The sequence below is a fragment of the Gordionus sp. m RMFG-2023 genome, chromosome 4 (genome assembly GCF_954871325.1).
Source record: "Gordionus sp. m RMFG-2023 chromosome 4, tfGorSpeb1-WG-v2, whole genome shotgun sequence".
Classification (NCBI taxonomy): domain Eukaryota; kingdom Metazoa; phylum Nematomorpha; class Gordioida; order Chordodea; family Parachordodidae; genus Gordionus; species Gordionus sp. m RMFG-2023.
In genome coordinates, this window is record NC_088778.1 from 13,969,248 (window position 1) to 13,984,430 (window position 15,183).

At 25.8% G+C, this 15,183-nt stretch overlaps 1 protein-coding gene and 1 long non-coding RNA gene across 2 annotated transcripts; both read right to left on the reverse strand.

Moving 5' to 3' along the window:
- Positions 1 to 7,866: 7,866 nt before the first annotated feature.
- Positions 7,867 to 9,966, reverse strand: LOC135928377 (uncharacterized). Its single transcript, XR_010572302.1, has 3 exons — positions 9,895 to 9,966; positions 9,721 to 9,815; positions 7,867 to 9,468 (listed from the first exon to the last, which is right to left on the reverse strand). It is a non-coding gene; the product is annotated as an uncharacterized LOC135928377 (long non-coding RNA).
- A 2,315-nt stretch (positions 9,967 to 12,281) lies between these two features.
- Positions 12,282 to 14,842, reverse strand: LOC135927818 (asparagine-rich protein-like). Its single transcript, XM_065464015.1, has 2 exons — positions 14,704 to 14,842; positions 12,282 to 14,574 (listed from the first exon to the last, which is right to left on the reverse strand). The coding sequence occupies exons 1-2, from the start codon at positions 14,755 to 14,757 to the stop codon at positions 13,147 to 13,149; spliced, it is 1,482 nt and encodes a 493-aa protein (XP_065320087.1). The 5' UTR covers positions 14,758 to 14,842; the 3' UTR covers positions 12,282 to 13,146.
- Between the last annotated feature and the right edge of the window lie 341 nt (positions 14,843 to 15,183).

Sequence of the window (15,183 nt, forward strand, 5' to 3'; positions counted from 1 at the left end):
CTTGCTGCACATTGTTATCCTCTTTCTTTTTACTAAATTACTTTGGAAATAAATTTTCTTACCCTCTCATTACAGTTACTTAAATCCACTTTTAAATTTAGTGTTCAAAAAAATTAAAACTCCCCAAGTGTATTAAAAAAACGTGGAAATTATTTAACTGACTAAAAATTTAAAATACCTGCCAAACATTTTGCTACTGCCCATTTTGATTATTTTTCTGTCCATTTCTTATTAAAAAACTACCCGAATAATTTGTCGTCCAAAAAATAAATATTATCCAAAACCTCTTATGCATTTGCAGAAAAAGAACATAATATTCAAAAATAATAAACAGATAATTTTATTTGTCTGATATTTAGAGCTTGTATGTAAACCCAGACCCTGAACAGTCATGTTTTTGCTAAACCGGAACACAAATCCTTTTTAAAGGTTGAGAGTTCAAAGGTATCAAAACATAATAAATAAAAGATTTTTTTTTCTTGGAATCATTACTATTCGCTTTGCATTTTTCAAAATTTTCAGTTTTTATATCCAATTTGCATGTAAAATTTTATTATCAACAGATTTGTTAAACCATACTTTTAAAAGTAGTGCGCTACCGCTATCGCTACCCATTAAAAAAAGTAGCGCCTAACTATTATTTTTTAAAAGTTATAAATAAATTGGTTTTATTTTTGTTTATAATATAATTGCATATTATATAATACATAAAAATCAACATTTATAAATATTTAAATATAGTTAGTTATGATTATAAAAAATCTATGTAAAAAAAGACTAATTTGTGTAATAAAAATATTATGGTATTTTTTATTTATTTTGTTGCATTTTGATAATAGAATCATTTCTATACTATCATATCATCCCCAAGTCTAGAGAGACGATCATAAAGTATAAGTTTCACCTTACTAAATTATCTCTCAACACTAGCACTTAAGGGCAAGGCAATATTTAATTTTACATACATAGGGCAAGGCAATATTTAATTTTACATACATATTTTTAATATAAGAAAAATGATCAAAAATACTAATTTGAGAATTTTTGGATTTAAAAAACGAGTTTGGGAGATTTTCTATTATATTAGTATCTTTTATTTCAGAAAAATTATCGGTGGTAGTCGTTTTTATGGTTCTAACTAGGGCATCTTTGTCTGCTATCTCAATCATTAGTATCTGGCGACAAAAAATTGTTGCACCAGGGGATAGTAATCTTCATGGTAAATGATGGATTATCAACCAATGACATTGTCTGAACTGTATCAATTATAAAATCGACAATAACTTTATCAGCCAGTTTCTGAGAAATATTGGCATATGCAATATTATTAATCAATTTAGCTTGGAGTGAATTGGTCTTTTTGGATGTGGTCTCCCCTATACCAAAATAATTAATATGTTTTTCTATCTCTTTAAAACTGTTGGCATGAATATTCTTACAAACTAAAAATACTATTAGAGTTTAAAAGTGTTTTTTGAGGTTATAGGTATAGATTCATTATAGGATATATTTTTTTACAATTTAAGCAAATAAATTTGTAACCACCTTTTGTTTTTGCATTAATTTGAAAATATTTTTCAAATTTTGGAATTGGAAAATTTGTATTATTGTTATCAAGAACATTTTCTTTCAGGGTACCTTCCATTTCATTAATATCATGATTGTCTGACTTACTTACATTGATTTGGACATCCATTTGCGATGACATTTTAAATAATTTACACCATATGATTTAGGTTTATAATACAAATTGAAAATATAAATCTCAATTTCATAGCGCAAAGATAAATAATTGGAAAAAAGTAGCGCGCTATTAGCTATCGCTACCAAAAAATAGCGCGCACAGTAGCTCGCTACTTTATCAACTCAATTTAATATATTAATTTTATAATAGTATAGGAATACGTTGCTTATTATTTTATAAAGTAAAATATTGGGATAACCAGGCCCGTATGCAGGAATTTGGTCTGGGGGGGGGGGGGATAATAAAATTTTTTAAGAAATATTATTGTTAATTAAAAATACTAAGCATAAATTTATTAGGAATAACTTTTCAAAAAAAATTAAAATATATAAACACCGGCATTGAAAAACTATAAATTAAATGTGAATTATAAAATATAAAGTGAATATAACTACGATATTAATCACTTAAATGACCCAAAATTGAAATTTAAATTTTTTGAGCCTTTAAAATATATAAAGTATTATAAATTTAAATGTTGGAAATATAAATTAACATACAAAAAGTTTCTTAGGAATAATTGTATTTTGTATGTTTTGAGCTAATTTTTCAATTATCTATCCTTGCTTGGCGTTAAATGCCTATGAATATTCAAAAGATCTATCATTCAATCTACTTTCAGAAGTTGTATTTCATAGGTATGTTTTTCAGAGACTTGCAGGCCCGGCCTCCGAGCCGGTCCGTATTTTAATTTTTTTAAACATACCCGGGCCGGGCCCAAAATTTTTTAAAAAAAACACCCGGGCTTGGCCTGACAATTTTTTAAAAAAAACATCCGGGCTGGGCCTGACAATTTTTTTAAAAAAATATCCGGCCGAGCTGTATATTTTAAAACCAAATATTTGAAATCGCTATTATTAGCTATAAAAATCAAAAATAGATATAATTTATTTTTTAAAAATTCGGCCCGGGCTTGAAAATTTTATTTTCACCCTCTGCCCCCCCCCTACCGCTGCGTACGCACCTGGGGACAACATTTCTATATATTCAATTTTAAATTTATTTCAATTAAAATATAAGCAATTATGTAAATACTAAATGTAAAGTTTGTCAATAGTTTTGGCATGTTAAAATTGTTTGATGAGTACTTTTTGGATATAATATAAAATAAAAATGATTATAAGAAAAATAATTTTTGAATTTTTTGGTAGTAAATTATGTTTATATGGAGTAGAATATAAGAAAAACGTTATTATTTTTTAATATTGAGTCAATATTTCTTTATGCTCTCCAAACCCTGAACCCAAATCTTTTAAATTTTTAACTTCGAAACTGGACTCTTTTTTTTGTCAAAGGTTTCGCATCTGATTTAGACTAACTCAACTCAGGTTCCCCTTTTAGAACCAGCAACCAAGGTTGCCTCCCATTATTTTTTGTAAAAAAAATTTTACGCTTTCTCCCGATTTTTTTTTAAAATTTGCCTGACCGAAACTTACACTGGCATTTATTAATTTCATACATTTAAAAAATCTTGTTTATCTTAATTTATTCTTCCTCCTTATTATTTTTGGAAAAAGAAGAACTCGTGTGTATATAAAATCTAATTTTTATCGATTTTATAAACATTAGATTTTATTATATAATAAAGAAAATCTTTAATATCTTTTAATTTTAAAAAGTAAGTGAATATGAATGAAGGAGGCCTATTCAAAAATATATCGAATATTTGTTTCGTTTCGAATAATTTGAATCGAATAGTAACAAATGCCAATACATTGGAATAAAAAAAATAAAGCAAATAATTCAAATATTCGATAAATTATTTGAATAATTCGTTTATTCGAATCTAATTGTTCGAATATTAGAAATATTTTGAATTGTTTTTACTTGTAAAAATCACGGCTACATTTTAAAATTACCTGGAGTGCCATATTTTACAAAACTCGGGAGAGGGAGGGAGGGCTATCTTCTTTTTAAGATCCTTTAATTTTATTGTATAAATTGAATGGTTTAAAAAATAATCTTAATGTATTTATTGAATATAATAAATATAATATTTATTTAAATTTATGAAACTATTAAATCATATTAAATATTAAGCCAAGTTGTTATTTATATTTTTTTTATTATAGCCATTTTTTAAAACTCAAATTATAAAACAAAAATGGATGACGATATCGTATGTTGAACAGACACAGAAAATTTTGAAATGAACGAAATAAAATTTCCGTTTCCCTCCCATGAAAAATTTGTCTAAAAGAGGTTAATGTTTGAGAAACACCTACGCTGTTCTTCAATATCAATTTAGCGGTAACAGTTGATGCGAAGAAAGTTTCCGAAATAGAAGATTTTAAATGATATAGCAAGGTTCATTTCAAAATTGTCAGTCTTTATGGAATAAGAAAAATAAGTTCACAAATAATTTAAAAAATTGGGAATTTGATATATCCAAATACCACTAGTTGGAATTAACCTGAAGTCTTTGTATTGTTAGATAAAATATTAAGATAAAAAATGCATCTTTATCATTTGTAATAACTTAGAGAGGGTGAGCAGGGGTTTTTTTTTAACTCTAACTATTTCTAGATCAATTATATGATTTTGCAGATTCAAAGTTTTGTCAAATTCTTATAGAGCCTCTTATACGGAGCATTGATATAAGGTTTATAATACATTTAAATTGAATTGTGAATGAATAAGCAGGGATGCGAATCCGGCTAAAATTTTATCCGGGTTCGGATCAAGGTAAATAAAATTAAGTGGGTTCGGGGAATATTTTTGAACCCAGGTTTGGTTCCGACTTCAGCTCGGGTATAGGAATTTTCGAATTGATAAAATAAATTCTATGTTTTTTTTAAATCATAATTAAAAAACTAGATATAAATTTATTATAAAAAAATAAATTTTTATTTTATTTATAGGCAAAATATATTTAGAAATTTGAAAATGTTATTTAGACGTAATAGCATAATATCTTCCAAGAGTTATTCCCTAATCCTTGTTCTATGCAGTGAAAGAATGAATTTCAAATGTGAAAAAGATCTTTCAAAGCTAATATTAAATATATTTATATGAAAATAGGATAAATTAAAGATTTTTTATAAAATATACAAATTAGGGTTTCTATTAAAATTAGTAAAACTGCGAATTTATTTTGAAATTTAAAATTTGTGAATTTAAAAATTGAAACACGAATATAATTGTTAAACTGCAGAGTTGTTAAAGTAGCGCGGTAACTTTTTTGGTAACTATAGCTAATAGCGGCTACTTTTTTTGTAATTATTTAATTTTTTAGCGCGTTACTTTTTTTGTATAAACATGAAAATTTAAATATAATATCATAATTAATTATAATTTTTATTATTTATTATTTAATTTTGAAATTAAAAAAATATAATTTCAATTTGTAATTTATATTTTCATTTGTATTATAAACCTAAATCACGTGTTAATAATTTAAAATGTCATCGCCTATGGATATCCAAATCGTTGAAAGTGATTCAGACAATGATATTAATGAAATGGAAGATACCAAGGGAAGAAAATGTTCTTAATAGCTATAATACAAATTTCCCATTAACTAGATTTGAAAATTTTTTAAAATAAATATATAACCAAAACTGATTTCAAATTTATTTGTTTAAAATGTAAAAAAAAAATATTTCCCCAAATCAATCCAGTAGCTATAACCTCAAGAAACACCTAATGGTAAATTGTCATTTTTACATTCTAATAATATTTATTTTATAAGACTGTTCATGAGTTTTAAGGAAATGGAGAAACATCTAAATAATTTTGGTATAGGCGACTCTACATCCAAAAAGACTAATTCAATTCAAACCAAATTAATTAATAATGCAAATGACAATGTTTCTCAGAAATTGGCTGATAAAGTTATTGTTGATTTTATAATTTATACAGCTCAGCCAACGTCCTTAGTTGATAATCCACCATTTACCATGATGATTAAAACTCTATCCCCCTGGTACAACAATTTTATGCTGCCAGACTAATGAATAAAATAGCAGATAACTTTAAAATAATGAAAGATGCTCTAATAGTAGAGTTATCAGAGATATCATATATATGTACCATGGGAGATAGTTGAACACATAACAGAAGGTAAAAACTTATTTATATTTATAAATTGATCTGATTAAATATTTTTAAGCTTATTTGGGAATCACAGGCCATTAACTAGACCCTAGAACTTTAAAAAGAAGATCTGTGGCATTAGCCCTCAAAATGATAATAGGATGCCAGACATATACGATGTAAAATTATTGATAATCTATCTTATATTAAAAATATGTATATAGGATTAAATACGCCCTTACCCTCAAGTGCTAGTGTCGAGAGATTATTTAATAAGGCAAAACTTATACTTTCTGATCGTTGCTCTAGACTTGGGGATGATAATATTGAAATGATTTTATTATTAAAATGCAACAAATTACCATAAATATTCATTTTTATTACATAAATTTTTTTATAATCAAAACTAACTATATTTTAATATTTATAAATGTTGATTTTTATATATTTACTATACAATAACATTATAAGCAAAAAAAAAATTTTGTTTGTAAATTTTTTTCATAAAAAGTAGCTTAAAAAGTAGCTAATAGCGAGCTACTTTTTTTAACAAATAGCGATAGCGGTAGCGGGCTACTTTTAAGATTAGCGTTTAACAACTCTGTTAAACTATGAATTTAATTATAAAACTGAAAATAATAAAAGCTGCAAAATAATAAAAGCTGCAAAATAATATTTAAAAACTGTGATTTAAAAACTAACTGTACCATATATATTTGTTCCCGAAAACAAATTCTAACACCTACTATACTCGCAAGTAGTGATGCAAAATCGTTCCACTTGAGTCGATTTTTAAAAACGGCTAACTCAGTATTTTAGCCAGAAAAATATTTCATAAGCCTTGAGATTTCGCTAATAGGTGTTCAAACCTCTTTGCCATCTATGAGCAAAATCTTCATACTTGCGAATATTTTTATGGGTAAAATACAGAGCTAGCCGTTTTTAAAAATCGGCTAAAGTGGAGCGATTTTGCATCACTACTCGCAAGCACTTGTTTTCACATAAATAGTTTTTTTTGTTAATATGAATGTAGGAATGTTAAAAATAAAAACATGATTAATGAAAATGTAGCTGTGGTGATTTGATAAGAAGTTAATGATTTTTCTGTCGTATTAATTTATATACCATAATAAACTTTGTATAAAAAATTTTTTTAGAAGTTTAATATGTATTTTAAATAAATATTTGCATTGAGGTTGTCCAAATGACTCACATTCGGATTTATAAACCTGGCAACCATATTATGGAAAAAAAAATGTTGTGAATTGGGTTTTAAATATTGTTTTTGCGGAACTATTTCAAGCGAAATGATATATAAAATGCAGGGCAATGTTAAGACTTTTGGATACCCATGGCAAAAATGAATTAAGAAAAATACAATTTATCTAAACTTTGAAAAATCATAAAATAAAGAACTAGGATTATATTTGTATAATGGAATTCTTGAATAAGGAAATTAGAATATGAATTACAATTAGGCAATATTACACAAATCTTTTAATAGCTGAATTAGGTAATTTAATTCACTTTTATACGCACAAGAAAATGTGGATTTACCGAAAATTGACTAATTTTTCAGGTCCAGTATGACTGCTACGCCTTCTCTCCCATGTTCGGAACGGAGTAATTATAGAAAATTTAGAGTCAAACTGATATGACACCTTTTCTATATTTAAAGAATTTTATTTTTTATACAAAATTATAAGTTATCAATATAATCAAATCAATTTTCGTTATTCCTTCTAACTAAATAAAATTAGTTTTTATCATACAAAAACAAAACAAAGTTTAGTTATAAAAAGTTTTGAAAGTTATTAATTTTAATTATTTGTTTTTGTTTATATTTATTTGCCATCGAATCTTAACCCTTTCGCGCCCGACTTTTTTTCCCTCGATAAAAAAAATTTTTTTTTAAGAGATACTTATTATAGACACAAATAACATATTTTTATCAAAAAAACTTATTTCGAGTATTTCTGTCAAAAAATATTCAATGATTCCAAATGTCATCAATGGGCAAAATGCAAGTTCATTAAAAAAAATATTTTATTTCATATGAAATGACAAATAACAATTTCGTTTATTATTTATACATAAATAAATATTACACTTTTGACACATAATTCTTGAATATGCATCTACGCAATACTTGCACCTTTGTTTAATTGTTACGGGCTTTGGGAAATGACCTACTTGGTCATATCTTATATCCGATATGGTGACAATATTTATGGCTTTTCTTCTCTTTACAACTATACTGGAAGGTCTTCCAGTCTTCTTGTTATTAACTTTTCCTGCTAGCATCAGCCCTTTTGCTATTTGAGATTTAAATACCAATAATGTCATAAATTTGATATTATTTGCTTTCATATGGCGTCTGGAGCCATGCATTTATTTCACAAGAATCCAATAAATGGAAAACCATTCGCATATAATATATTTTCCATTTAATATCTGTCCTATAACTCCACCAGCATATCGTGAAGATCTACTCCACCCATTCCCTCATTATAGTTTTTTATTATAGCGGGCATTTCTACATTTATAAAGGTTTTGTCCGATACAGACCATCGTTTAATTTTGGTCGTAGGTAAAACACCTATAAAATTAGATATTGTAATAACAGTTTTGTTGTCCTGCCATTTGCAGATAATATCGTTTTTTTTACTTTTATAATCTACAGCGCCTCTTCCTTCCTTTTTTAAAGCCTTATCGTTTTTAAGTGCGCATCCTGATAATCGATTAGACCTTACCGTTCCGGACACCAAATATCCCTTTTTTTAAGAATCATAAATAATTGGTATGAGGAGAAAAAATTATCCTATAATTTATGGTTTTTATTTGATGGTATTATTTCAGACAGGCGAAGTACGATATCTCCACTGATACCTAAATATGATTTTATAGTATTAGTAGACTTTCCCTTGTATATTTCAAAATCATACATAAATCCAGAAGAGCCACATAGGGCAAACACTTTTATCCTCCATTTATGGGGCTTCGATATAATGTATTGCCATAATTTAGAGCGCCCTTGAAAGGAATTATGAATTCTTCTACAGCTAACTTCTCTTCGAGTTGAATTTTTGAATTTTTTCTTAGTTGGCATATGAAGGGTTGAATTTTGAATAATATTGTATCCCTCATCTTCCCTATCTTAGTTATTAATATGGAAAAATTTCCGGATCAAAAGGAAACGATTTCGGGACATAGTTTCCGCTACTTGTGGAATAGATGTTTCAACAGACCAATATTGTCTTATAGAAGGCATCTTAACTAAGCTAGTATATAAATGTATCCCAATAAATCTTTCAATTTCATCGCTATCTGTATTTATATATTTACCACAACATTGGAATGAATAAATATTTGTTTCCGATACGTAATTACTAATTATCTGGTGGTCCAAAAATTTACGAAAATATGTTATTGAATCATGTTCAGGAATTTCCAAAATAGGGATAAATTCTATATTAATTTGTCCGATGTCATTCTTAGACCAAATCGGGTTATCTTTTATTTTAGTTATAATTGTATCTTCTACTATATCCTCCAATTGAAGACCTAGTTCATTCGTAATAGAAGATGATGTGGGCAAATCATCTCCCAGCAAAGGATAATAATTATCTTCTTCGTCTAAGCTCTCTATATCAGCCTCAGATATATAACCTTCGGGATAAGAGTCATATCTAAATGCATATTGATATAAAAAGCATCTCATAATACATGTTATCTATAAAAAAATATTTATTAGAACCTCTTTATATCCAAGAAAACCCACTTATAGATATTAGATAATTAATACAGGTAATAATAACGAAAATTTAATTACACCCCCCCCCCCCATCCAGTTTTCATAACCCTAAAACTAAATATCCTAAATAATTTGCCTAAAATTTCCATTTATTCATAAATTAATATTTTGGTGCATAAGAAATTACCATTGATCAAGAAGATTGAATGAAAATATTTTGTGAAGGCTTCAATTTATAGATATTATTTATAGTTAAAAGGCATTATGCTCAATTTCCAGCACCTAAAATGATTAAAAAGATGATAATTTTTAAATAAAAATATTAATATACATATATATATATTAATAATAAAATTATTACTTATATTTTTAGCAAAATTTGATAACCAGAAATATGAGTTAAAATTTTGGCGCGAAAATGATATGAAATAACTATGATATGATATAATAACATGTGATACAAAGCGAGTTAGTGATAAAATACGAAACAGCAAATATTAAAAATTAAAAATATGATTACAAAAGTTATCAGTGGCCATTTTTAATGCATAAAAAATATTATTGAAAAATTATGATTCCAAATGTTATCCAAGGCGCGAAAGGGTTAAAAATAAAGTATTTTTACCTATTTGATAACATTTTTTTTTCCATATCATAAATTTTTACCTATTTGATAACATTTTTTTTTCCATACCATAAATTTTTTAATAATAATTTCAAATTAATTAAAAATAAATTATTTTGTAACATATTTTATTGTGCAAGCCAAATTGCCAATGATAAAATTTATATAAGGCTAGTAGTACGATCAAAAAATAAAAAATGTCCAGGGAAAACCAGATATAAAAAAATATTCAGAAAAATAATTTTTGTCCAGTATTCTTAATTCTTATACAACTAAAATAGTGTATTGGAAAAATGAACTAATTCGTTGAACGAAAATCGCGAATTTGTTGATAAAAAGTGTATAACAAATTTGAACGATCAAATTATGTAAACATTACATTTATTACCTAGATTATTTTAATTACTAAAAAATAGCTTAGGTAAAAAACGAATATATTTTAATTAATCGCGAACAAAATTAAATAAAACCAAAATTACTTTTTGCCAATTTTTATAAATTAACGATCCCAAGAAAATTTTACCAAAAAAATTTATTCAAAACAAATGTTTTAAATTCACTTATTTATTTTCATTAGTTTGTGAGTATATTAAAATGAAATTAAAAATAAATAGATCCTGTTAATTTAATTGAATTATTGACATAATCCCTATTAATTGTATATCAATTCATTTTAATTTCATGATATTTTTATTTTACTTTAATCAGATTTTAAATCACTTGGAGCAGTATTTGAATATTCAAATCATATATCATTTAAAATATAACACTACCACCAATTTAAATCTCAAATTGTCTTGTAATTATGGTGACTGAGATAAATGTCATTTTTTTAAAGATTTACACTATCAATTAATTTAGTACATGCGATATCAATCTAATTGCCATATGTAGTAAACGCATCATTTTTATTTAATATGGAAACCGTTTTGAGTTTGACATACCTATTTAGTCTGGATAAATAAAATGATTTTTATGATATTCTTTTCCTACATACAAAAAAGATTAAATTGATATGCAAGAAAATGAATTGAAGTGTCTAGTGCACAAGATGAAATTTGAAAGATTTGTTAAAAATCAAATGGAAAAAAAATGGGTTTTTATGTGAGAAAAAAAAAGGAAATATGAGGCTTATATTATAAAAAATATTAGAAATTTTAAATATATTTTGTAGCAAGAAAATTTTTAAAAAAATATCAAAAGATTCCTCAGTATCACTATCAGTTCCACATTATCTCCCAGATGTTATTCCTTTTAAATTATAAAAAACGTAAAAAAATAAAATTATTAAATGAAATACAAATAGTGTGGTAAAAAAAAATATTTTTTAAAAAACATTTAGTGTAATTTTTGTATTTTTTTTTTCATTCATAAATTTTTAATATTTTTACGAACTATTATAGTAAAAATGAAAGGATTCTATTTTTAAATAAGTTTAGATATACTAAAAAAAGTTAAGGCTATTTTGTTTAAAAAATAAGTTTGATATACGATACTTATAATAAATTTTTACTAAATAATAGAATACGTTTGATAAGGCAAAGATTTTTGAGGTTTCTGCACTACCAATAAATTTCAAATCGATAAAAGTTTATTATGTGATGAATCTGAGACAACAGGTGCGGCAAAATACAACTTCTTAGAGTAAAATGAGGAAAGGAATTAAAAAATATAACGAGTTAAGTCTATAATGATAATAAAGTACCAATTAATCAATTTTTTAATAAAAGCAAAACAAGAATTTCAGAAAACTAATTTATTAAATATATGCGCATTTTATTTTGGTGGAATATTTTAAAGAATTTCCCACCCAGCAGTATCAATATATAACAATGGTCCCCCCAAATTAATTCAAATACATTACTTTACGAATATAATAAATATTATACTCGGTCAAGATGAATAAATAGCTTATTTATTTATCTATATCAAGAAATCAATATATTTTTTAAAGTGAAAAAAAAGTATCTTTTCACAAGTTTATTAATTTAAAAGCTCACTACTTGACCTCAATTTCAAGAAAGATGGGCGCAATTAAATTATGTGTAAAAATTTCAACTTTTTATTTTATAATTTTTGTTTTTTTTTATCTATAAAAAATGCAAATATAATATTTATGTTTTATATAATATGGGATATTTTTAAAAATAATTATAATTAAAATAATGAAGGTAAATGATTTTCTTTTTAAACATAATATTACTTATATAATTATGATATAGCGGGAAAGATAATTGGTTCGAAATTGAAACTCAAAAAAAATTCATAAATATTTTAAATTATGTACAGGTTTTATATTAAATAGAGTATAAAGTAAAAAAATTAATTATCAAATAAGAGGTAATTTATTCATAAATTTTGAAGTATAACTTTTTTAGAAAAAAATCTTTGGTACTATTTTAAAAAATAACTAAATAAAAACAATTTTGTGTAAATCTAATACCAAAAATTAAGGATTTTGTGCAATTTTTATATATGGCGCATGTATAATAGATGATAAGTACGAATATTTTGGGTCTAAAAAGTTACTTCAAAAAAAACAAACATAGGCGTGAGGGGATAAAATTTCTCTAAAAAATATATTAAATCTGAATTTATTGTTCTTTTTTTAAAAAAATGTTTACTTACATATGCATATTATATAAAACGGATGTGTGCTAATATTATACAATATATAAATTAACAAAAAAATATTTTTGGATGGAATTATACATTCTTAGAAGAAATGTTAAATAAAAAAAGAATTATTTATCATTTTGAGAGAATTGTGTACAAGAGGGGCACTGAAAATGGCACTATATTATATAAATAAAAGAGTTCTATTAGATAAACTTTTAAATATTTTTAAATATTTTATTAAAAAAATTATTATCCTAAATTTATGTATGTATTATAATATAAATATGAAAAATAAATAGTTTTGATTAACAATATTTTTTAATTGATCACAAATTTATGATTTAAAATAAATTTTATTGGGGGATTGTTTTAATTGCTATTGGTTGAAAAGCTTTTAAATATTGGAAGCCTCGGGTTTTTGATATCAGCAGAATTAGAGTTGGTAGAAGTAATTTCTTCTTGATGGTCATTACTCGTCTCACTGGTATTTCCGGAAAAATTGCTATCGGGGGACGAAGCTCCCTTGATATTAGATGATTTTTTAAGGTTCAATTTATCGACCAAATCTGTCAATTTAGATATGTTTCCGTTAATGAGAGTCTTGTGCAAGAGGGTGTTAAATAAATTTGCATATAAATTATTGTCCTCAATGCCGGAATCGCTAGCGGATCCAAAATTATCTTCAGCTTGATAGCGCATAGATTTGTAGTTATCGCTGATCCCAAGTCTGGATTGTTTCATTACGTTAGCTTTATTATTCACATCGGCGCGAGTTTTACCGAGGCGATTGATATCTTTTGATAAATATTCTATAATAGTTTCGCAGTTAGGCTGTTTATTAATATTTTGACTAGGTAATTGATTATAATTATTCAAATTGCCGATATTAGACATGGTAGGCAAGGATCGTCTATTCATTAAGTTGATATTTGCTAAATTTTCATCTATGATCAAATCGTCTGAGCGAGGGGAAGGTAGCGATATAGCATTCATGAGCGTATTTTTAAGTATCTCTAGATCGTGGGGTTGAATAGCGAGTGGCAGCGAAAAATTACGCTTATTGTCATTCACGTTGTTAGTTTTATTGGTATTGTTATCTTCACCTAAATGGCTCAAATCGTAATAATTCGAGGCAGGAATAATAGAATGCCGAAATCTTTTTGGAAGGTTTGATTGAAGCGAGGATAAAAATGGTGGAACAATTTTACTCACCATTTCTTCTCCGTTGTGTATAAAATGACAGCGAGGTCCATACGGGCAAAATCCTATGCTATGAAAAGTGCGACAAAGCTCTGTTTTATATTTGGGATGTCTGCTCAAGTTTCGCATTTCATTCACACCATGCGCGAACTGACATTTATCACCGTATTTGCACTCACCACTCTCCTCAAATGGACGACACAATTCAGTCTTGTAACGACTCGTACCGTTGGGACCGTTCATCATGGAAGTGTTATTAAGTTGATACATCTGATTAATTTGATTCTGTTGATTAGTTTTATTAATAAGCTCGGCATTGTAACTATCGTTTGGATCGCTCAGGCACTTGTTGATCTTCCTGTGTTGCTTTAACAAGGAATTACGATTATTCAGCAATTCTTCGTTGTTGGCATTACGCGGTGGAAAGGGTAAAAATTTTAAATCGTTATTTTTTAGATAATCAATGTTTTCCAACTGTGGCGCATTATAAAAATTAGCGGTAGACTTGGTATATGCTTTATATGCGTCCTGCGCATTTTGATGCGATTGCATAAATACTTGAGATGATATATTAAGCCTTTCGCAATTGGGTAAGACCTATTTTTTTTAAATATAATATTTGAAAAATAACCACGTTGTTATAATATGCATAAATAAATATAATTTGAATAGAAGCAATATAATTTTAGCATAACTTTTTTAATATAATTTATAAAAATTTCTTACTCTCATCGATGATGAATTATGATAATTTACTGGATTTGAATCGATATTATGCATTTATTTGAAATTAATAAAATTTAAATAAAATATTAATTATTTTTAAAATAAACTAATTTATAATATCAATGAATTTAGAATAAAACTTATGAATGACCAAAAAATTGTGAATTATTTTATATTTATAATATTATTTATTTTTAAATGCTAGACGAGGATAAATAAAATAAACATTTTTTAAAAAAATAAACAATTTAATTATTAAGATAAGTAAACAATATTTATAATATAATTTTATAAAATTCATTCATTTTTTTTATTTTATTTATTTTATTTAGAAAATACTAGAATATTTTAAAATAAGTAAATATGATGAATGAGCGATTTAAATTTTTATTGGTTCTAATTTAGAAAATTATAAAATCCCTCCAAAATTTATTTATAAACGTTATTTATTGATTATTTCTATATTCATTAATTTCTAAA

Excerpts from the sequence above, each read along its gene's own strand:
- LOC135927818 (XM_065464015.1), bottom strand. The coding sequence starts at position 14,757 with ATGCATAATATCGATTCAAATCCAGTAAATTATCATAATTCATCATCG. Across the intron at positions 14,575-14,703 it reads ATAATTCATCATCGATGAGA|GTCTTACCCAATTGCGAAAG; the intron begins GTAAGAAATTTT and ends TAAAAAAAATAG.